The sequence below is a fragment of the Passer domesticus genome, chromosome 1, assembly GCF_036417665.1.
Source record: "Passer domesticus isolate bPasDom1 chromosome 1, bPasDom1.hap1, whole genome shotgun sequence".
Taxonomy (NCBI): domain Eukaryota; kingdom Metazoa; phylum Chordata; class Aves; order Passeriformes; family Passeridae; genus Passer; species Passer domesticus.
In genome coordinates this window covers 139850510-139875611 of record NC_087474.1, presented here as the reverse complement: position 1 = coordinate 139875611, position 25102 = coordinate 139850510, and the positions used below count along the sequence as shown (strand labels likewise).

General features: G+C 36.8%; 1 protein-coding gene across 7 annotated transcripts in view; it reads right to left on the bottom strand.

Moving 5' to 3' along the window:
* VPS13B (vacuolar protein sorting 13 homolog B) overlaps positions 1-25102 on the bottom strand; it is a 426582-nt gene that overhangs the window by 274931 nt on the left and 126549 nt on the right. For 5 of the 7 annotated variants that reach the window (XM_064392805.1, XM_064392810.1, XM_064392794.1 and 2 more), the window contains exons 18-19: positions 16177-16311; positions 15198-15371 (exon numbers count right to left, since the gene is read on the bottom strand). The exons of the other annotated variants lie outside the window; for them this stretch is intronic. In XM_064392805.1, the coding sequence (XP_064248875.1) occupies positions 15198-15371; positions 16177-16311 (309 nt within the window). The remainder of the gene's footprint in view (positions 1-15197; positions 15372-16176; positions 16312-25102) is intronic. 7 annotated transcript variants of the gene reach the window in all.

Here is a 25102-nt window from a genome sequence, read left to right as displayed (position 1 = left end):
CAAGGCAGGAACTCAAATGTTGCTTTATTTCCTCAAAGCCAGGTCCAAAATGCTGAGTCTGAGTTCTACTGGCTTCCAATACAGCAGTATTCATTTGCAAGTGTTTCACTGTGGGGGGACCTCACAGAAAATGAATGAAAAACATCTTGTTCCCTTAGCATTACCTCATGCTATTTTTGTACAACTATGCTTCTTGATTACCAATTTCTTTGCTCTTATGAACAAGTGTTCTGGAGTAACTTACTTCACATCTCAAAATAGAGAAACCTTTCACAGCAGCTAAGCTGAGCAGCTCCCATTTGAGAAGGGGTGAAAAACTGTGGTAGCTAAATGCAAACAGAGCCAAGCCACAGTAAAGGCTACAAAGGTTGGTGCGTTCTGACTGCAAACATCCCTCCATCATACTCCTGCAGCAGCCCAATAGAGAAGCTCAGTGAAAAACAGCAGTACAGACCCATCCAAAATGCTCCACTTTACACAAGTGTTTAAGATAAAATATTGCTCTGGTTATATAGAATCATAGAGTTGTTTAGGTTGGAAACAGCTGCAAAGGTCCGAGTTCAACCATTAGCCTGGCACTGCCATGTCCACCACTAAACCATGTCCCTAAATATCACATCTAGATGTCTTTTTAATGCTGTCAGGGACAGTGACACAACCACTTCCCTAGGCAGCCTAATCTAATGCCTGACCCCTTTCCAGTGAAGGTATTTTTCCTAATAACCAACTGAAATGTCCTCTAGCACAACATGAAGCATTTCCTCTTGTCCTACTGCTTGTCACTTGTGAGAAGAGATCAGCCCCCACCCAGCTACAAATTCCTTTCAGGCAGTCATCGAGAAAATTAAGATGTCTCCTGAGCTTCCTCTTCTCCAGGCCTAACAATCCCTGCTGCTTCACCTGCTCCTACTATGACTTACCCTCTAGACCCTTCACCAGCCCCATTGCCTTTTTCTGGACTTGCTCCAGCACCTCAGTGTCCTTCCTGAATTAAGGGGCCCAGAACTGGACACAGCACTTGAGATGTGGCCTCACCAATGCCCACTAAGGGGGGACAACCACCACCCTGGTCCTGCTGGCCACACTACTCCTAACAAAGGTCAGGATGCCACTTTCCCTCCTGACAACCCGGGCACACACTGGCTGACCTTCAGCCACTGCTGACCAGCACACCCAGGTCCTTTTCCACAGTGCTGCCTTCAGCCACTCTGCTCAAGTCTGTAGCACTGCACAGTGGTGTCATGACACAAGGGCAGCAGATCAACACTTCCACCTAACTTGATGTCCTCTGCAAACTGACTGCAGGTGCACTCAATCCCCTTGTCCACATTGAGAAAGACATGAAGCAGGACATGCCCCAGCACTAAGCCCTGGGGAACCCCATTAGTGACTGGTTGCCAAATGCATTTAGTTTTATTCACCACCACTCTCAGGGCCTGGGCAACCAGCCAGTTTCCTACCTAGTGAAGAATACACCCATTCACATAATGAAAAACCAGTTTCTCCAAAAGTGTGCTAAGAAAAATTTGCTTTACTAATGCACAGGTAGACAACATTCACAGCCTTTCTCTTACCCATTAGGCAAATCACCCTGTCATTTAAGGAGACCAGACTGGACAAGCAGGACCTGCCTCTCCTGATCTCACACTGGCTGGACCCGATCCCTCTGGTTGTCCTGCATGGGCCATATGATGATAATCAAGATGATCTGCTGCGTAACATTGCCCAGCATCAAAGTCAGGCTGACAGGCCTGCAGTTCCCCAAATCTTCCTTCTGGCCCTTCTTATAGATGGGGGTCACTACTGCCAATTCCCAGTCCCTGGGACCTCCCCAGTTAGCCAGGACCACTGGTAAATAATTGAAGATGCCTCAGTGAGCTCTTCTGCCATCTCCCTCAGCACCTTTGAATGGACCCCATCTAGCCCCACAGACTTGTGTATGCCTAAATTGTATGGGAGGTTATTGATCACTTCCGCCTTAGATTATGGGGCCTTCATTCTGCTCCCAATCCTGTCTTCCAGGTCAGGGGGCTAGGTACCCAAAGAATAACTGGTCTTGTCATTAAAGACTGAGGCATTAAGGCATTAAGTATCCCAGTTTTTTCCTCATCTTTTGCTATCATGTTTGCCCCTACATCCAACAACTGATCTTATGTATTTACAGAAACATTTTTCATTACCTTTTACAGCAGTAGCCAGAGTAAGTTCTAATTGAGCTTTGGCCCTTCTAATTTTCTCCCTTCATTACCTTACAACATCCTTGTAGTGCTTGTGAGTTTTCCAACCCTTCTTTCAAAGGTCACGAGCTCCTCTTTTTTCCTGACTTCCACCAAAGCTTTCTGTTCAGACATGTCAGATACTTCTCTGTCAGCTCATCTTTCTCAGCTCATGGGTACAGCCTGCTATACCTTTAAGATTTCCTTTTTAAATTATGCTCAGACTTCCTGAATTACTTTGTGCCTCAGGATTGCCTCCCAAGGAACTCTTCCAATCAGTCTCCTAAGCATGCTCTTGGAAGTCCAATGTACCAGATTTGCTGCTCCCCCACCCTCCTTAGTTCTTCAAGAACCAAAAATTCTGTCATTTCATGATTAATGGGCCCAAGAGGCCTTCAACCACCACATCACCCACCAGCCCATCCCTGCTCACAAACAAAAGGTCCAGCCTGTGCCTTTCACAGTCTGCTTGCTCACCAGCTGTTTCAAGAAGTTATCTTCCACAGTCCAGGAACCTCCTAGGCTGTTTCCTTTCCAATGTATTGCATTTCCAGAAAACATCCAATAAGTTGAAGTCCCCCATGAGAAAAAGGACCAACAATTGTGAGATTTCCCCCAGCCACTAACAGAATATTTCATCTGCCTCTTTATTCTGCTTGGTAGGTGTTTAGCAAACTCCCACCAAAGCCTTGTCCTTCTCTCTGACTCTAAAATAAACACCCTACTGACACCATCATTAAGCTCCCCAACATCCAGAGCTACTCCAACATTTTTCCTTCCTTGACTGTCCCTTGTGAAGGGTTTATGGCAATCCATTGCAGTACCCCAGCTGTGCAAGTCATTCCACCACATTTCCATGACGGCAAGAATGTCATCATTTTCCTGCTGCACAAAGGCTTCCAGCTCCTGCTTGATGCCCATGCTGAATGCATTGGTGCAAATGAACTTCAGTTGGAATATTCATTACTGCTTTTTGGGGAAGACAAGCCCTAATTCCTTTGTAACCACTCTCAGGTGCTTCCTTGGTTTCTAAACATTCAATAACCCTTGTGTCTTTACTGCCACATGGATTTCCATCCCCAACCTCCACTGAGGAGGCAGACCAAAGGACCTTGCTACCACAGCATGCCTCAGACAGTGGCATACTGCCCCCAGGATTATCTGTAGTAAGCCTGGGTTTATTTACTTTCCTCCTTCAAATCTAGTTTAAAGCTCTTTCATAAGAGCTATACCGAATAACTCTACTAGCACTGACTTGGAAAAAACTATGAATGAAGACTTTTACCCATCCTATTTCTGTCTTTAAGGTGGATTATTCTCAGCCCTACATTTTCTCAGTATCAGGAAAGAAGGCATGATGCATGATCTCTGAGCTGGGAACCTAATTTCCTGCCATTGTGCAGAAAACAGTTCTCCTTCCATGTGGATTTTGAGACAGTGATTTTTCCAGGAAACAGACAATGTACAAGTCATCTCAGTTCTACTTGTAACAGAAAGGAAAAAACTCCTTGACCAACTCCTGAATGATCCTTAATTAAGCACCCTTGCAGTCTCACCAGCTGCTGTGAGATGATTATGAATATCCCAGGATAGATACAACATGGACTTTATTGTCTGTCTCCAAAGTGCAACATGAAGTTCACACTGCCTTACATATGTTCCAACATGCAAAACTGGATGCTCATGCTCTCACTGAGTGTCATAGGAACTTGTACAATTCCTGCAGTTAAAAGAAGAGTGTTTACTTCTATACTGGTGACTTGGGAAATGTGAGGATACTAGAGGAACATCTGGCATTTCTAATGAAAAATCTCTCTTTCAAGTATAATGGGATGCACACTTTTGGAATTGTGCAAGAATTTGAAGAAAAAATTAAAGTTGAACAGTTAATTTCCTATATGTCTGTCTTTTCAAAGAAAACATGCAATCAAGCTGTGAAGACAAAGAACCTGGCAATGCCATCAAGTGCAAAGGCTGTGAAAACATCCCACCAGTGCAAAGAGACAGAAACCCTTTTAATACATGGCTTTTACCAGCTATTATACTCTTATGTCCTTACTGAGCACAAAGGTAGCATTTTTGGAATTGCTACCCACACATATGCTTTATTTTGGTATTTTATGCATCTTTGGGATTATTATTTCCTCATTACAAGGACAATAAAAGTTAGTGAAAAATGTATGTATTTTAACAAAGCAAGTAGGATCTTCAGAAAAGGTTGGAATAATCTGCGCAATAAAAGTGTGAAAAAAAGCAGACAAACATTCTGATTTTTCAGTTCAAATAACTCTAGAAAATAAAAAGTTTTGAACTGAGGATATAATGACTATAATAATATTAAATTTGGTTAGCAATTAAATGATCACATCTCCCTTCAGACTAAAACTGTAGACAACAGCTAGTAGCTGACATCTCACTTCAACATTTTACAGCTGCTTTAAAGACTCTAGACATTTGGATGCATGCATGTGTCTTATTTTCCCAGGATTTCAAAGTCCACATCCAGGCTGCTGCTCAGCCATTATAAATGAGTAATTCAAGTAGGGCATGACTGCTTCTTGTATTAACTTGATAAAGATGTTTCAGTTGAAGTGCATCAACAGTTGTGTTAAGTCATCCTTTTCACAGGCTTATACTTTGCTTATATTACCAGTGAACAAAAAAGCCAAGTATTATTTGGCTTCAAATTATTATAAAAGTATTTATTCTAAACATAATTAGTATTATGATTATTATATTTTATTACTCCTGCTTTGGAAAATATAAATATGCCTTAAATATTTCATTTTGTAATTAAAAATAATTTAATCAACTGACTGCAATTTGCATTAAAGTTTCATTTTACTTGTTTAGACATACAACTTAAAAAACTGATATGTGCCCTTGAAATTACACATCTGGTTTCAGAAAATTACATTCTATCTGTAAGATTTTCTAAAAGTTAGTTTAAAAACACACTTTTAACATAAAAGGTTAATGTTAAACTTATCATTGAATAATAAATGCATTATGAAATATGTATGAAAGTAGTGCTTCACAATAATTTTACTATCTGAAAAATATTAATCCAGGACTTGGGCTAATACATCTTTCAAATACTATATAAATAGAGTTTGAACACATTTCATTTTCTTGTACAAATCTTCACATAACAACCTGAAAGATTTACTCAATACTGAATTCCTTTTCCCTTATGACAGGAGGGACATAAGAGATCTCAAAAGTAGAATTCTTCTCAAAAGAGAAGAGAATTCATATTCTCATTTCATTAATTTATTTCTGTTGAATACATGATCAAACATGAACATAGTTACACTAAAAATAAGAAATATGCTGTACATATAATTCATGCAAAGTGCAAAGCATAAAAGATGTGTTTTATCAACTTTTACATAAACTGGATATCTGACTGATTACATCTATGGACATAATGACAAGAAGAGAATACTACCTAAAAGTGATGATCCATCACCATATGTGCTCCACAACCCTGCTCACTAATGTTGAACCAGATACTGTATTTAATAATTCTTGTATTTAATAATTCTTATATTCAATAATATTTTATCTTAATTTTCAAAGTATTGTTTCGATTTACAAAATTCCCACTGTTTCCCCCACTTGAACAGCGAAGTTCTAATATTATACTTTATATTGTATTTACACAATATTTGTTTAGGGTTTAATTATTTTTATTCCAAAAGTAAAACAAGCTTAGGTACTTTTGAGGACAGCAGGAGATAAGAAGAGACAGTCAGCCACTTGTTTGCTTATTCAGATTATTAATTTGAAGATTTATTATTTATTATACAGCTGAATAAACTTTATTTTCATTTATTTTTTGCATTATATTATTAGAATATGGTCTTTTTTCCACTGGTATGACAGTTATAAACACTGAAATTCAAAAATGTATGGCTCAAACTCTGGTCAGTCTGACTCCTTTCATGTCAACCTTCCCAAATGCAGTGGTCTATTTTTCCAAGATTCTTGGGTATGAGGCGGCACAGCCAAAGATATTTCTTCAGCTTGGCACAAACGCCAGACAAGCAGCCCCAGAAGCTCTACAGTGACAGATGGGGAACCCAGGCTAAATGTCTAAGAGTTGGTAGATGCAGGCAAACTCTCACTGTAAGAGCTGAAATGTTTAGAACTCCACATCCCTTCCATTCATTGTCAGAGTACTCATTCATTGCATAACCATGAAATGTTCTCACAGGTTCAGAAAGTAGAACCCCAAAATTATTTGTTATGCTGCAAATACACATTTTTCTAAATCTCCTGGGGAAAAAAAATCACATTTTTTTTCCAGACCTGTCTACTTCACCTTGAAAATCCATCAGGAACCAGGAAAACACTTAGGAAAGCCAGAGCATACACTAATATGCTGTGCTGAAGGTGGTGTCAACAATTTGCAGCACAAATGAGTTTGGATGGAAACTCAGAAGTCAGGTCAGCAAATTACTTTGCTCTGTCATATGTTTGTCTTAACTGAACTGGCTGCAAGACCAGGGCAACACCTAGAATCTCCTCTTTCAGACATGACTAGAAAACAAATGGTTTGGGTTTTTTTCCTTTTCAAAATGCCTTGTCCTCTACTGAAGAGTGTAAATCAGATTAAGAATTAAAAATATTTAGCTATTTAATTAAACTATATATCCACACTAATCCTATCACTGCATTTCTCAAATAGATTTAGCATTCCATGGGATACTGAGAATGTCAGGATAACCTCAAATATACCACATTTGAGTTTGAATTTGCTGTACTTAAAGCCTGTTATATAGAGATACTCAACATTAATGGCTCACCTGTTATAGGTCGGCTAATTTTAGCTGTTAGCTAGAACTGAAAAGTTACACAGTGCACTGTTTTGCTGATATCAATTTTAAGTTATTCTGCCACTTTGCACAAGTACATATTATGAATTTTGAACATATTAGTTCTATTTGAATGCACAGGCGAACTGAAGTCAGCCCATACAGCACAGGAGTGATTAAATGGTCTAAAGGTTGCAAGTGAATAACAGTTCCTGCAGTACTAATTTTTATACAGTCTGCAGATTTCTGGTAACAATAGAGTCTGCCTTCAACCAGCTTCAGAGCACATGAAAAAATCAGAACTACTTGAAATGTTTCCAAAGTTTTACACCTTAAAGATCATCTGTCTGTTCAAAATTACTTGAGTTTGGCCAGCTATAGGAGTCTGTACTAGACTGGCAATCATCACAGAGGTTATCTAGTTGAATTTAAAAAATAAAATACCACTAAAATTCTAACCTGCTTTGCCTAATCCTGACTGTGAACTGTTGCTTTCTACATAAAACCAGCTCTTCAGTCACTTGGTAATGGCCCAACATCAACTGCTGACCACAACTGGCTATTCATAACATCATAGGAAGGAATTTCTGTGGGAGCTTCTGAACAGAAATGTTTGGGTAGAAAGGGACAATGTGTTGAATATTCACTCTGACTGCATCCTGAATCAGAAAAATGAGATTATTAGTATATTTGTATTATAACCAGAACATTGGAATCTTGGGAGTGACCTGTAGCTTTTTTTTAAAACTGCTACATAGCTGAACAATGAAAATTACTGAAAAAAAATCAGATTAGGGACAAATATATTTCTATATATAATAATTTCTGCATTAAAAATGTTTCATTTAGTGCTGTTTTTATCAAATGTGCTATGATGTTACTGAATTACTTGTTACTAAAATTTTTAAAAAACTGAAGTTGACCCAGTCAAAATGCATTTACTACCACCAAGATTCTACTGATTTCAGCCATATCTATTTAGCATTTCATTACAAAAAAGTAGCCATCTTATACTAATCATTTACATCACTAAAGAGGCAGTGAGAGCAATACAATTCAATTATAAAACCTGGAAATAGTTTAAACACTATTTGAAAATAAACAGCTACAGTCCCTTATGACCATGTCTGGGAAGTGTCCAAATGGAAGTTAAAGATCCCATGGCATTTTTTCAGAATGGGAGGGAACTATCCCAATATGCTGGCCAACATATATTTTCTCAATTAAAAACAGATTTCAATGTCCAAAGCTATGTGTCAGCAATTGCTGAGACTATACCTGTCATATTTTCAAAACACTTGAAACCAACAATAAGTATCTAGTCACCTTGCTGAATAATGCTTTTCCAGATGCCGTAAGGGGGAAAGGTAAATGCATTTTCATAAATAAAGGAAGCACAGATATATCAGCCTCTACCATTATGAAAATGGAAATTATCATTTGAACTCACATGTAGATTTTTTTTCAATAACAGAAGTGTTACATATTACTTTGGTGGCCATATGGAACACTTTGATACTGCCAGATTTTAAAATGAACAGAAATCCAATGGAACACACATGCACACACACAAAATAAAGGTAGCAGAAAAAAAAAATCTCATATCTGCCATTCCCTAACTTCTACACATTTAATTAGTTTAAAGTTTAAAAAAGAAAAGGTTTTTCAATAACTTCTTTTTAATTACTTTTACAGAATTTTCCAGGTTATGAGCTGTTTAAAGAGAAGGTGGAGAGGTTTCTTTTATGTATTTTAAAGCCTTCATACCTCTTTCTACCCCCACCATTGAAGTGCTCAACTCTTTAATTGCCAATACTGAAGCTCAAAGTCCTATCCCAAGAACTACAAGACCAACTACATTATCTACACTGTTATCCTGAGATAGAAGAAAAGAAAGAGTCAGACAGTAATTTTTTACAAAACAGTTATAAATCCAGATGAGATGCAGGCTTTCCAGCTCCCCCAGTCATGTATTTCCCAGTGCAACATCTAAGGCTCCTGCAATTTACAGCTGAGTCCCCATCTTCACAGTGCTTTGTTCTTGTTTTGCCCAAACTCTTAATCTTAAGTAATTCTATGAAGGAAAAAAAAATAAAAAAAGGCAGAAGTGCTTTTTTGACTAAAGATATTGCCCAAATTCCACAGTGCAGCTGAACAGTACATCTCAAAGTCAGGCAGGATTGAAAGAGTTCAGGGAATTCAACTACAGAGGCTAACTTCCTAACAACTTACATGACAGTGTCAGTTTTTTCCCATTTTCCCTTTTTCAAAAAAAAAATCAATTTTTAAAGTAAGATTTTACAAACCTCAGAATCCTATTTAGCCACAATCTCAGAATTTTAGAACACATGTATTGCTGAAGGATTTATGGCACATTGAGAGAAACTGACCGCAACATAAGCAAAGAGATGAAAACACCTCCTCCCCAAGAGGATTTGCAGAATTACTTGAGGGAAAGTTGAACAAGCTGTCTTATTCCTGCATTGTGCAATTACCTTTCTGTAACCAGAACTTACTGGCAGTTGCCAGATTTATGCAACTCATTGGAAGTAGTCAATCTAGTTAGCATAGTATAGTACATCCCTCCCTGCTGCTGCTCCCACGGACATGAAATCTCCAACTGCAGCCAGCAGAGGAACAGACTGCACTAGAGGACAAGCTGCCTTCTCTATTAGAGAAAGTACTAAGTGCTGGATCTTTGTAAGACAGCAGATGCAGTGGTGATCCAAGCCTAGAAAAATATTTGATATTTAACATTGTTGTAGTGCACAACATACTGAGGTTGTGAGGGTAATGGCAGAGGATGGAGCACACACAAACTGGTGAATGTTAAAAGAGGCTTTACTTTCTGTTCCTTGGTATTAATTAACTTGACATTTACCACTGTTACCAACCTGCTCCTGCCACACCATTCTCCCTTCCTGAATTGCTCAGCAGGACCACCATCTGCTGCCCTTGCCTCAATTTCAGCTAAACTTAAGATGTCAGACATTTTGTTTGCTACAATCAACAAATTGCAAAATCACTAGAGAGAAACTGCATTACCACAAAATACTTCTGCCCACAAATTCTGTTAGAAAGAAAACTTCCAAATATAGCCTTGCAGTTCAGGCTATTTTAAATCAAATTTTGAAAACTACACGATGTTGCCAGAAAATTTCTTGTAAAAATGTATACTTACTGAATTTAAATCCACCCTCCAAAGTCAGCCTACATGAATACTGTGTTTTCAGTAACTCATACTATTAACATTCGTATTTTTCCAAGGCAAAATATAAGAATAAACCAGATTTTAAAAGCAATTAAGAAGATATAAATGCTGTGCACTGCCTGAGCACAGTTCTCATAAGACCAGAGTTCTGGCAACTATCATAATCCTTTTGAAATTGTGCATATTAAGATTAAAGATCACTTTGTTCCTCTATTCCCACAACTAGTTGGTATGGTAAAAAGATCAGTCTCCTAGTTTTATATGTAACATCTTTAACATTTGCTCTCCTTTCTGTGCATGTGATTAAATGTAACATTTTGAAATCCCAAAGTTCTGAGAAAAACATAAATCCTTGTCCACAGCTGCTGTTTGACTCTGGAAACACATGCATTTTCTTTTCAAGCATCTACCATCAAAAAATCCCAAAGGACTTGAACTGGAGAACACCTGCATCTCTTCATTTAGTTCCAATAACAGAGCCTAAACTTCAAAATTACAAAAATAGATGCTATGTTCAGCTGCAGTTACATTCTCCCCCTAATTCCCGTGAACAAAAATGCTAAGAGCATGAAATCATTCAGGCAAGCTCTGTCATCGAGAGGATAAGATTTTTTGCACCAGAAGCCCAGTGGGAACTTGATAGAAAACTGGCAACAATTACAGATAAAGTACATAGTGAAATCCTCAGGGAGAGAAAAGGAAATGTAATAAGATAGATGGGTATAATTTTTACACATTTATGTCCAAACCACAAATGCGAATTGTCTTTAATTATTCCAATATACTAACCATTTTTATTCATTCACTGTGTTAAATCTTTCCAAAATACTTCAAATTAGACTATGAATTCTCTTTTACTAGGATTTTTTACTTATTTACTTACTACCACAAGAACGCAGTTAAATTAGATGAGAACTTAAAAATATAATTGTTTCAGCTTCAAAATTCAAACTAATATCCCTAGTGCAAGCAGTCAAAATTAAATTTTAAAATGTCAGTAACATGCTTTTTTAACTGCAAGAAAGGAGAAATTGGGGGGCCTATGTAGGTGTATATGCATAAAACCAAACTTATCTCTTATCTCTCACCTCCTTTTTATTAAGTTCTAACAGATAAAAATCAGATTCTTTACACTAATAAAAAATTTGATGTTCCTGCTGGTACAACTCCTATGGCAATTTTTTCATACTTGAAGATATCATTTCTTCAGTTATTTTTTCCTTTTGGCGTGGGAAGGGGTTGAATGGAATAAGTGATCTTATCTAAATCAAAACACTGATAGAAGAAAAAAAATCTAAAGGTTTTGAAAGTTTGAGAAATGTATCACTTAAACAAGAAATACCAACTTTTATAAGGTTGAATGTTTGCTCTTCAGCCTTTATGCAGCTTGGACAACTTAGAGAAGCCTTCCCACTCTTGCTTTGCTCCACTGTGTGTATAAATTTGACACATATGAGCATGATACTAGCACAAGTACTTTTGTTTACTCCTTTCTTTCACTGCTGCATTATTAAGTATTTAAGCTGATCTCAAAGAAAACTTTATTAATTGTACTTTTTATTTTTGTTCCTCTTGATTTATTTGTAATAAAGCTGTCCATACACTGGCTGTGCACGCACTCTCAATTATTCAGTATGGCAAACCAAATAGAGCTTAATCAGCTCACCTCATCTATTCAGCAGCTGCTCATAATTAGCCACTAACACCAGCATTCATTTTGAAATCTCCCTTTTCTCTCAAAGGCCAGGTGAAACAAACAAGGTCTGCAGCTTGCTCCCAGGGTTAATAAAGCCAGGGTTATTTCAGAGAAAGAGTAAGAAGACCTTCCCAAGCCCTGGGGTAATGGAATAATCTCCTCTCTTGTACTTATTTTATATGCTGCAGTTTAAAGACTGAGGAGCATATCCACTGATTTTTACAACTATGCACAGAGATACCTGGGGCAGTTTTTCATACAATCAAAGTATCCAAAATTAAAATTACAGCATAAGGACTAAAAAAAAATAAATAATGTTTATATTCTTTGTCCCTAAATACTTCCTTTGCCATAGGTGATCAGTTTTCCATGTGATAATGACACTTGATGCATCAAACAATAAGACCAGTAACCATAAGTGTATGCACTTGTTTTATACTTGTTATACACTGTAAATGTTACACATCACATGCTCTAAATGCTGCCCTTTTTGAAAGTACAGTTTAGAGCTTTTTCCTTTGATGGTTGTACTCAATACAGTATGGTACTGCTAGAACCATATTCTTTTTCCTCTTCCTCTCAACAGCACAAGTGAAATAGCAAAAAGGAAGAGATTGTGTCAAATGCTCTATCCTCAGACTGTAAATACATCCTGTAACTTTGCAGGGCCACATACAAACAAGCAGTAAAAGGAAGTTGCACAACCATCCTGATCACCCTGGATCATATGGCTCAAGTGATACAAGACTGTAGACAGGTGCTGATGCACCAAGGAGAGGAGGCAGAACAGTCCCCTCCCTGTTCTCTTGGTGAATATGCCCTGATTTATTCAATATCCCATGCCATTTGCACAACCTCCTCCTTAGCATTTTATATCCAAACAGCCGCTTTAATTTTTGATCAAGTTGTTTTCCATTCAATTAAATTAATTAATTAGTCCAAATTCCTACTACAGAACGCTATCTGCAACACTATTAGGAAAAATTTCACAAACAGCACAACTTCAGTACTGCACAATCACCTCCAGTAGTACAACTTTAAAAAACCTTTTACTCCCAAGGGATCAGTTTCTTCTGTGAAATTATCCAGTATAGCTTTTTAAACTCCCAGAAGTGAATGCAACTGACAGCAAATGCATTTTTATGCTCTCAAAGCACTCCATGTTTTTCCTATATGTAATTTTCACAGTACTAATGAAAATGATAGCCATATCTCCTGCATTAAAATTACCCCAGCTTCTTCAGCAAGTATTTGAAAGCAAAGGCTTTTGCTTTGCTGATCCTTTGTATAGAACTTGAGACAAATGAAACATTAATCACTCCTGGTTTAATTTATGTAAAAAAATGTAAATAATTTGCAGTATACCATTCTTCCTGTTGAATGAGACCAAAGCTATAGCAAATCAGACAGATTTTTCCTCTCATTTGTCACTCCTCACCTGACAGATCTAGAGGAGCAGAGCTAGAGCCTGAACATGCAGGTTAGTGACTGCCATTGTGTACACGGAATCATTACAACTTCACTGAGACACTGTGGGGGCAGGTGAAGTGTTCAGAACACTTTCAACTCTAAAACCTTCACATTTTTAATGTATATCCATTTATCTACAAAACAGGTGCCACAATTGTCTATTACGAAAAAAAAGGTTTGTATCTCAAAATCCCTGAATGTGAGCCTGGCCAGCACTTCATTTGTCAATGCCTTAATTCTCATTAAGCACCTCCTGTCACAGCCCAACAAAGACTCCCAACCATTTAACTGGAGCATCTATAATGATGAACAAAATGTATGTGATTCTTATGACCTGTAACAAAAGCATTAAGTGTATAGTATAGATATCCACACAGCCTTTAAATTATAATTCACAGACTGAGACAAAGATCAGAAAATTAAACCAAAAAATTCTCAAAAAAGGCAAGAAATGTGAAAATTAGTCATAGTCATAAATATTGTTGTTACGAACATTTAAAAGGTATTTAAGTGAATCAACAGGTGCAACAAATTTTAGCTTCATCTGACTAATTCAGATATGATTGAATCATGAACTGCTTTTTGGCAATGTTTTAGGAGCAGGACCTGAAGATAATTGTTATAATAACACTGCTGTAAACATTTTCAACATGATGCTCTCCAAAAAACACATAAGTATAATCATTGAAAAAATAACCTAACAACTGTTGGAGTGCACAGTGCTTACAAATATTTACTCTGTGAAAGAATCAAGTGTTTCTTACATATGCACATAAAAATTGCAAGTGTTTCTTACATATGCACAGTAATAAATTCACTGTTACTTTTCAGACAAATGACATTCAAGAATCATTACACAGGAAAAGAATACAGGAAAAAAAGCACACAAAATGTTCAAGTTACTTCTGTGTTTCATAATATTGGGGTCAGGTATTTCTTTTACTTTCCTTAACCTAGATACTTTTTTGGATTGTATTTTCCCCACTTTTCATTCCAAGTCTAGCATGGCCATAGAATAAGCTTTAAAAAACTTGAAAGCATGGTTTTTAAGAAGCATCATACTGAGAGCAAAACCCAGTTCCATGTGTATTTCACGAACTACGTGAGTTATTTTAAACTAGACATATTTCAAAATTGTCAGTGTTGCTTTAAACAGACCAATGTTTTGTTTAAAGACCACAGAAACCATAAGAATTTCAGGTAAAAGTATTTATGCCCACAAAGTCAACAACACCCTTAAATTTAGCCAAACAACTCTCACAAATTATTAACATCTCATTTAAGACCACCACAACACCTAATTTGATGAGGTTAGATGTGTGCCCTGCAGTATTTTTTAAATTATTTTTTATTGTTAGCAAATTTTATTATAAACAACTTACTAATAATAAATTATGCTGCAAATTTATATGAACCATTTAGAATCCAGTATGTCAATTTCTGTATAAGAAGGCCAACTCAGTACCAGGAAGAAAGATTGGAACTAATATTTTCAACATGAACCCTTCCTCTCCTCCCTCCCCTGCCTGAAGTTTACCAAAGTTTCGTATCATTATCTTAAAAGGCAACCAAAGTTAATGAAGCACTCCTTATTAAAGAAGACATAAATCAAAATGCAGCTTTCAGTTCTTTTGTCTCACAGTGAGCTGAAGTTATAATGTGTGCAGTGTGTGTAGAAGATACTTTGACATTTGGCACATTTTATATCAAGCACCTCTTTTGAAAATCACATTGGATAGGAAAAATGTAATGTGACACCAGCTTAACAAGAGTTTTGTACTTACCAGAATTATGGCAGTAGTCCATACACTGTGGAATTTGGATTGTAAAGGCTACCAAATCTGGAGCTAAGAGAGATTCTGGCTTTCTACTCTCATTGAGCCATTTACTGCTGTGTAAGTCTCTGGTGTCAGAAGGGCCTTGAATTAAAGGAATCAGCTTCTCTTTTCCACCATCACCTAAGATAAAAAGTAGATTCCTTACTGCTTTCAGAGTAACGAGATAAATTTTCAAGACAAACATTCACTAGTCCAAAGAGAACATCTATTAATTTACGTTGTGAATACAGAATTATAAGAGTAAATAGAAAGAGCAGTAAGATACTTAATGTTTATCCTGTAAAAGCCTTGACTTCCAGGAGGATTTCAAATAAAGTAATTTATTATCTTTAAAACAGTAATATTCTTCCCAATTTTATAAAATAATCTACTTAAACATCACCATGAACTCCATTTAAAGACACCCCATTTTTAATGTTCTTGACCTTAGCTGCTTTTTATCCATAAAGACATCATAGACATTGGTAAGTTCTCACATGCTCCTCAGAAAAAACTGTATTAAAAAAGTAAAAAAAAAATCACAGGGTCCTCAAAAATCTGACAAGCAAAATACGTAACTGTAGCACTAATGGAAAATGAGGCATTAAACAATCAAGAAAATACACCAAAATTATGCTAAGGATAAACTAGGTTAATGTATTCTGTATTTTTCTTACTTCTTGAATGCTTCCTGATTAGTATTTGTCACAGGAGAAAAAAAAATCTATTTTTTTTTATTCAGTGTAAAATTTGACTATACTGAGACAAGACTGGATCATCATGACATACTTAATAATAACAAAAAACCCTCAAAACAGAATACAAAAACCCCTCTCTGATTCATAGGAACAATGAGTAAATTCTTGTTTCAGTAACTCCCTTGTAAAAAGCAAGGCCAATTCTCCTATACAGGCAATAAAGTTTTACATGGTCCAGCTGCACATACCTGGGGCTTTGGCACAAATTTTTATTGATCCCACGGTCCCAGAGGCACATTTGACCAATGATGTGCCGCAGTACTTCAATTCAACATTCTGGATTGAGCCCTCAAGAGTTGGCAGGGGATTCTTAGATTTCACACCTAATAAAAGAAAACTGCAAATGTACTAGCCTGTTGAATTTAAATATTTTTATATTCCTTCACCAAGGCATTTAAACTTAATTATATTTTAATTATCTACCTTAGATGTTCTTACAGCATTTTTGTTGTGATTCACAGATTTTAAATGAAAGTGAAACAATGCTGCATATGGGTTTTTTAATACAAACAGTTATGCATGAAACATATATAGATACTGTGAGGAAAACACACAAGACCACTTAGAAATTGAAATAACAAATATGCATGTATACACACAGATACACTTTCATTTTCACTTTATAAGTGCCACGTCAACTAGTCTCCTTCATGTTTTTATTACAACCATTTAATTTCAGGATCTTAAAATGACTAAGTGTTTTTAGCTTTTATTTAGACATCAACATTGTATTCAGTAGCTATGTAAAGCATTAGATCCATGCAGCTGAGCAGTACAGAAGGCCAAAGGCACACTTGCCATTTTTCAGCGGAAACTGGAGTTCAAACCTTGCCTTGGGTCACAAGTGGAAATAAGTTTTGGTGGTCTTTCCTCAGCCCCCATTTGTGAGCACCAGAAAACTACTGCACCACTTGGAAGAAGTCAGTGCTATTGGCAGTCACTTCTGAAGGGCTGCCCAGAACTGCGGCAGAAGCAGCAGGGGATTGTACGAGCCAGGAATGAGATTTGTTGGCAGAGCTTGAGGGCAGCCCCCCAAAACAGCCCCAGAGCATAGGTGGAGGAAGCCAGCCCTCCAAATCTGTACAGCACTGCCTATCAGAATAAAAACACATAAATTCACTTGCAAATTAGAAATAAATAGTTTCAACACCTGTAAGAAGTATGAAAGGAAAAACTAACAGGAGTTGCCTTTTTTATGTTTTTTTTTTCCCTTCATGCAGAAGCAACTTGGAATTTGTCAGTTAAAATTGGCAAGCAGCTTGTTAATTATGCAAACATTAGTATAATTATGGAACCATTTCCTCCTGTACGTAACATAGACTTTGTTCCAAAATCCATAATTATGCAAGGAAAGAATTGTGGAACATCAGGTAAAAAAGCATTTTTATACATATTTCAAGATTATTAAACACATTAAAGAAATGTAATTATCTACAGAATTAAATAGGTTTTCTGCAAAATCTCTCCAAGATTTAACCCAAAGAACAACCTCTAATATATATTAACTAGTAAGGGAAAAAATCCTAAAAAAAATATAGGAAACAGAAGATTTCATATTAAACTTGGTAATTATGCTTAGTTCACGGTGCCTATTCCAGTTCCTAAAGATTGAAGAGTATTTCGTGGTGCATACAAAATCATTTAGCAAGCAGTCTTCTTGACATATATTCAAGTTTTTTTTCTGGTAAGACACTAAAATAACTTTTGAATAAAAAGTACTTTCAAAGATAGAAAGAAAGAAGAAACACATGAAGGGACACACATCACATGGTAAAACAGACTGCCATCTGAAAGTCGCTTCCACACTCAAGGTATTATTTCTTATCAAAATTTAAACTGTCTTCTGTCTTTGAGGTATATCCAGACTTTTCCTAATTTGTGACTCAAGAAGGCTTCAGGCTCAAAGAATACTCCCTGAAAGTAATTTGTGTGCCTTCCACACAACACCCCATCACTTCTCAGTCTGAAAGCCCAACTACCAGTTTGTCTTGTGAACAGACCCTCATTCCCACTTTTGCCCAGGGTAAGCCTCTTTTAAAGCTGAAAATCCCCCTTGATCTAAGGCATGGTATCTGACACAATACATGAATTTGTCAAAAGAAACTAGGATATCTGTAGGCATTTCTGCCTCCTCATAGTTTCTATAACTTTGTGCAAAATACAGGCCATTGCATTCAAATTTTAAAAAAATTTAAAAAAAGAAGAGGGAAAACAGTTTTCTCCATCTTTTGCCAATTCCAAAAGAAAGATTATTAAACTGTTAGTAGCAGCCAATATTACAGTTAAAGCAAATCAAACTGAGGTCACAATTTGATCCCTGTCTTTTAAGCCCTCTTAAAACTGGTAGCTTCTTGATGTTTTTATTTTTCAGCAATTCCTTTAAAAATAAAAATTAAAGGTGTGATGTCCAATACATTTCTCTCACTTCACTACTGAAGAAGAATAAGTCGTTTTAAAACTAAATAATTTCCATAATGGAATTCACTTTTAGATGCATTATCCTGCACAACTTCTTTGCATTGATACTAAAACCGTCCACGTTACTTACACGCATAACTTAAATTTTAGTTTAGCATCCTATTTAAAAAAAAGGAACCAAGTTTAGTGTGATCATGCTCACTGTTTCTGTTTACTCCTAGTTCCCCACCAAGTAACTTATGGATGTACTGGATTTCAGCAAGAGATAACAGCATCATCCAAGACATTTATTTTCTACAACCTTTATGAAAATACGAGTCTATTTGCCCTCTTCAACTGACCAATCATCAAATCGATGACAGTCAGAAAAGCATTGCTCAAATGAGCCAATGAACTGCTTTTCACCCAGCCAGCAGTTGAGGACCATGATGGGAAGCCAGGAAAGCTTCATGGTTTGGCCTTAAAGAAACACACAAACCCTTAATACATGGTCATAGAGAATTAATCATAATATTTTAATGCATATGAAGAAGTAACTGGTAGCAGTAATAAGATTTTTTTTTCTGTTACAGGGTTAGGGTAAACACTTTGTCCATTTTATTTTATTTGACAGAAAATAGGGAAGTATTGGGAAAACACAGCATACTCATGCCTTCCTTTTCTTTGTTGCTTTGATGTCAAATGCCAAGCTGCTTTCAGCTTCAACACTTGACAACTACAGCACACCACAGCAACCAAGGAGAAGTTGCCAGAAAAAAATTCCACTCAGGTTGCACAGCTCTGGACTGATGGATACTCAAAAAACCTATTTATTAATTACTGAAATCCTATACAGAGAACACAATAAGAAACTTAGAATGTCTAAGTAGACTTTCATCATAAAGACAAAAATAACCTAACCTTAAGGTGATTGCCCTTGCCAAGTTAGATATCTTTTTCAAGGCTCAGAAAGTTTAGAGACTTTTAGTGAAGCATTTCTAATAAATTGGTTTAAAATAGGAGGCCATTTTCTTCAGTCTCTGAAATTTTTTTGAAATTATGAACCATCTCTCATAAACTTGTCAAACTGGCAGCTGCTCTACAGAGAAGAAAGAAATCTTGTTTCCTCATATGCCTCTATCTGTAGTTTGCATCCCTGTAACTTTAGTTCCTCCCAAATAGTCTCCGTTATTTCTTTCATTGTGGTATCATTATAAAATCAAAGTCTCAACAGTTGTTCACATAACTAAAATATTCCTTAAATGCCTATTCCAGCAAACAAATGTTTAAGCAAGCAAAGACTAGAGCTTCCTTCCCTCCCCAAAACGTTTATGAATGTTTCTTAAAGTAGTGTTTTAAGGGATTGACTGAGTATGAAGATATTCAAACTCCTAGATTAGAAATGCTCCATGCCTCCACGTACTAACTGAAATTTTGTATGGAGACAAACCACAACATGTTAATTAAGACATTGAGCATGAATTTGAACAGACACTAGGAAAACCAAATCTTTCATCACCAACAGCAAACATTACGCAAATTCAATATCCTGCAACTGAAGCATGAGAAAGGCTTATTTCCAAGGTGCTAGACAGGAGAGTAGAACTTGTGCTGCACTCATTCTTCTGGAATCTTGCTTGCAAAGGCACCACTCGGATTCACTTGACATTGTTGCCCAGTGGAGTCAAATTAGGGCAACATATTTTTTCATAGTACAAATCACTTTTTCTTCAGTTAATTTATTATTTTCACCAGGAACAGGGGAATCAAAGACTTTATGTAGAAAGAGATACATATGCCAATGACCATCAAATGTAACTTATACTTCCTTCCAGAAAAATTTTCTAGATGTTTGAGGGTTTTTTTTTTTCCCTGCAAACATGTTGCCCATTGTAGAATGATTTGCTGTAAAAATCCAGTGTTTCCTTCCAGTGCCTAGCTGTGTGTACACTCGGTGATCAAGTATAGCCTGTTTCACTTGATTCAGACACACATAGAATACCTCACATCCCCCAAAGACTTAAAATCTCTTCTCCCTATATGGTAGAACCCAAAAATAGGCAGAAAGGTTGTCTAACTCAAAATCTACTACACCTTGCCAATTTACACCTTGCACACACTAACTCACTTTAATTGTAACTCCAAGCCCAAAGAGCCATGTGATCCAGGTACACATGCAGAAATATTGTGCTCTCAAGAAAGGTTTTCCCACACTTTGAAACAGGTATTCACATCCTCCCTCCAACTTTCCAGATATAGCTTTGGTCTGCTCCAAACCCAACCACACCGCTTGCCCCAAGCTCCTGCATTCAGTGCCATTCCATGTGCAAGCAGGGGGGAAACAAATAGCTGAAGGCAGATCACAACTATGTTTTTATAGATCAGCTCTAAACGCTCATTTAATCTAAGGCCTGTTTAAAAACACCACCTAATTAGCGATTTTATCAATGAACATCTTTTACCAATCCATTTGTTATAAGGTGAATTTGCAATGATTACTGGCAAACCAAGAAACAAAATCTAAACTGATCAATAACCACAGAAAACCAGAAAAGAGGAATGTTACTGATTCTGAGGACAAAAGACAGAACTGTGTGCCGCCAAATAATACAATAATTCTTTAGAAAGCTCATAAAAGAACTGCAAAATATGAAATAGGAAATGAGTAAGGCATGACAAACTTCTAGAAGCAACTCCACATGAATTGTCCCCACATTTAGTCTGTGGCTTCAGAAGGAAAAATCTCAATATTTAAAGCATTAAGTACCAATAAACTATGGTTTGGCAACATGATATAGTAAAAGACTGTCACATACTTGTCAAAATAATTTCAAACAGTAAAAAGATCAATCCATGAATAAAAGTAAGGAGCTATTAACTAAATTAAATAACATTGAAGCATAAGTCTTACTGGAATCATGACAAAAAATGTGAAATTATTTTCACAGAAACATATATTTAGGTTTTACATTACTAACACAAAAAACCTAGTAAACAAATTGAAGCATAAGAGAAACCTAATTTTTTTTCCTAAGAGATACTCATCTCTGTTCAGTCCCTGCTTAGGCAGCACTCAGTGAGAACTTCTGGAGTCTGTACTGGGCTTGGTTAGAGAGATGACGCTTCTGAGGAACTCCAAGCTAAAACCAAACTTAATTCCTTCCTCCTTTCAGAAAGAACATAATAGAAGCCACAGAGACCAGCTCTAACTGGCACCAATCCTATTTCTCATGTTCAAAGCATTGGGAGAGCATTCTTATTTGTAATAAAACAGCGGCAACATAGGATCTTCAACATCTCTTTCAATCATTCTGCTTCCTCACACACACCACCTGAAATCACTGGGGTTTTGTGTTTGAGGTTTCCTCCTCCACCCCCCCCCCACACTCTCCCGCTTCCTTTTTTTAACTGGAAAAACAGAGAAAAAGAGAGGTTTTCCTAAAATGTAGAAGGTGGGGTGTAAATATTTTCTGCAGTTTTTCCATAGTAAATTTGAATCTTTGCAAAACAGTATCTCAAGCATCTTCACTGTGCTCACAATTGCATGTTTTCAATCTATCAACAGAATCTACAGATCATATTTTGCAACCCTAATGCATATACTCACAGGCTACTATTTTATTTTTTCTTCAAAACAGTCATTCAGGCAGCTTATTTTAAGGAACTGTCAAGGTAAAATTATTTTGATTTTTTTTTAACTCAACTTGATTTAATAGCACAGTTTCTATTTTGATTAAGATAGTTATTTATTTTAGTATAACTGTGTCAATTTTTAGTCTACATATCACTATTCCAAGAAATTATTGTTTCATCCACACCCGCTCCCAAGACTTAACAGGGCACCAACATCAGGATTATGGTAGACTTGTCTTGCATTTAACATATCGTGAACTGGACAGATTTTCTACTGACTTGAGCTTCTGTGCCAGAGCTCCACACATAAAAAAATTCTGTCCTAAAAAATAGCTCTAATTTTATTTTCTCTTCAACCATGGTACTAAAAGAAAAATTAAATGCATGGAAGGGTGAAATTAAGTGACAGACTGAAATACTCCCTAAAGAAGGTCAAGCTGCTTTGTTATTGGGCAACAATGATAAAATATTTATCAATATAAGTACGTATCATTCTCTTCATCAGAACATAAGCTGCAAAAAGCACATGTTAAAATCTCTCTAACAAATCACTTAAATCCTTAAACTGCCTGTGAACTAACTAAGATTTCTCCATTGCCTAAATACTAAACAAGATATAGGATCATCATTATAAACAGAGATTTATATATTGCAAAATATTTCCCAGATTGCTAAAGAATAGCAGCATTTCACCTACAGGGAGAATCGTTTTGAAAAGACAAAATCCTGTTGCTACATCCCTGTTTCAAGATTCCCCACACTATAGCCTTCATACAGGTCCCCATATGCCCTAACCCAAAAGCCTCTTGATTTTTCTAATATCCTTCTTCAAATGAAGAGGTAAATAAGAAAACTGTGGCACAAAAACTGAAAACCAATACTAAAGAAAACGTAGAACATTTGGAAAAATATGCTTAAGGCATTCTAGGTAAGAAGAAGCTTTAAATATTCCTTATTGATGATCTATTTTAAGTGATTATCCAGTAAGGTAAAATGTGGTTTTAATTTGGAAGGCTCGTATGAGAACTAAACAACTACCACTGAAATGCACAGAATCTCTCAATCATTTACACTGGAAAAGACCTTTAACATCATCAAGTCCAACTGTAAACTTAACACTGCCAAGTTCACCAGAAGAAGTAATCGGATGACCAAACACCCTCCTCCAGGTGCTTTTTACAGTGCAGCTGGAGGTGATGTTAGTGAAGATAAGGGTGAAAATTTCAACTATGCCTCCCTTCTAGTAATAGAAGCATTCACTTGTGGACCTACCATAATTCCCAGTGTGGTGTTTCCACCTGTGATGGTACCTAACACTGGAACACAGCTGGACAACAATCTGCAAGTGTTGCACACTGACTGCTAAGCTTCACGTGTGATTAGCAATATTTATTTAAACTACTACTACTATGCAGTATATGCTAAATTTTCTCAGGATAGAAAACATGGGGGGAAGATGTGAATCTCACTAGAAGCAATCACTCTGTGAGAGAAATCTGCCACGAAAACTGTCCTGGAGCTGGCAGAGGCACAAAGCTGGGCCTGAGTGCTGTGAGGGCAGGGGAACGAGTTGGGAGCAGCTCAGCAGCTGAAGGGAAAAACCAGGGCAGCTCTGAAAATGGGCTGTAGACCTGCAAGCCAAGGTGGGGCTATGGCATGGCAAGCAGCTGTCCCCTGGCATGCCACATGTCAGAGGAGGCCAGGCCTGGCCAACGTGGACAATCACAAACCCCTCTGCCATGAGCAACGTTGACCGCATCCCACACCACCAGGCTTCTCCTGCTTCCTGCTGGACTGCAGATCTTTTTGATCTAAATAGCCAACACTTAGAAAAGGAACACCATTTTCCATCTTTAAACATAGAGAGGATTGTAAATCCTCTAAACTCTAAAACATTGCTGTGAAAAGTGCAGTTTTGGGCAATTTATTATTATTAACCTCGTTGTTGCTAACATTCCAGCTATTTAGGCATCACCAATTATAAGCAGACCTAATTGAAGTCATTATTTTGGATTTGGCAATATGACACTGGTCAGGACACAGGATTAAAGTAGCTTTAGTGCTCCGCTTCCTGCTGTTGTAAACTTAACTTAAAAAAGAAAAGGACTGATTTTCCTTTCTGCCCAATTCAACAGCTGCATTTCAGATATTCTATATCATTTGAGACAGCTGATAGAAACCAAAGTTGATAAATTAAAAAAAAATTAAATTAATTAAAATTAAAATAAAATTATGTCTTACAAGAAAATGCGAAACAAACCTATCAAAATCCAGACTGTAAGTCTAGAAAATTATGTCCTATCAATCCTCTACCTATGTGTTGTCAGTCGACAAATGTTAAAAGTGACATGAGTACAAATGCTTCCAGGATACAGATAAAAAAGGACTTGAGAAACCTGCACAGTAAAGTATTTGAAGCAAGATTCTGAAAAAGATGAAGACAGACAGACAGACAGATAGATAGATAGAGGAAAGAGCTCACAATTCCCATACTCAGTAAGACACCCTTTGGTTGGAAGCCATGCACTTGCAATTGGTTGCTTCCATCTCAGTTTCTATCCATTTCAAACACAGTATCTAAGGCTAATAATAGCTCATGCCAAATGTCAACATATAAAATATATAAAAACACTTTCACTCATTAGTAAATGCTAACAGGATCTCAAAAATCTGAAATGCATTTTCTATCTAGTCTAACTCAAATTCAATCCAGTACTAGCTCAAAGGGCTTATCTTCAAACACGTTAGGCAAAAAGTGCAATTTATCTTAGACTCTGGATTAAACTCTGCATTTTACAACTCTTCTTTTAGTGAAAAGCTGGGCAGCAACTAAAAAGAAACTTTCTAGGACAGTAAATTGTAGGAGGAAAGAAAAAATTCTCAGACAAATCAGAACTCATCTCAGAACTTATCACCTTCTGTTGCACCTGTGGAGCTCCTTTCTCTAAGGCACATCTACTCAAATAAACTATTTGGCAACTATAAAACTAATAAACATTTCCTATGAGTCTGCACTGCCTTTAAAAAGCGTCCTTCACCAGAAGAGACTCAAACCTTAGAGTGCTATGTAACATGCCTACTAAG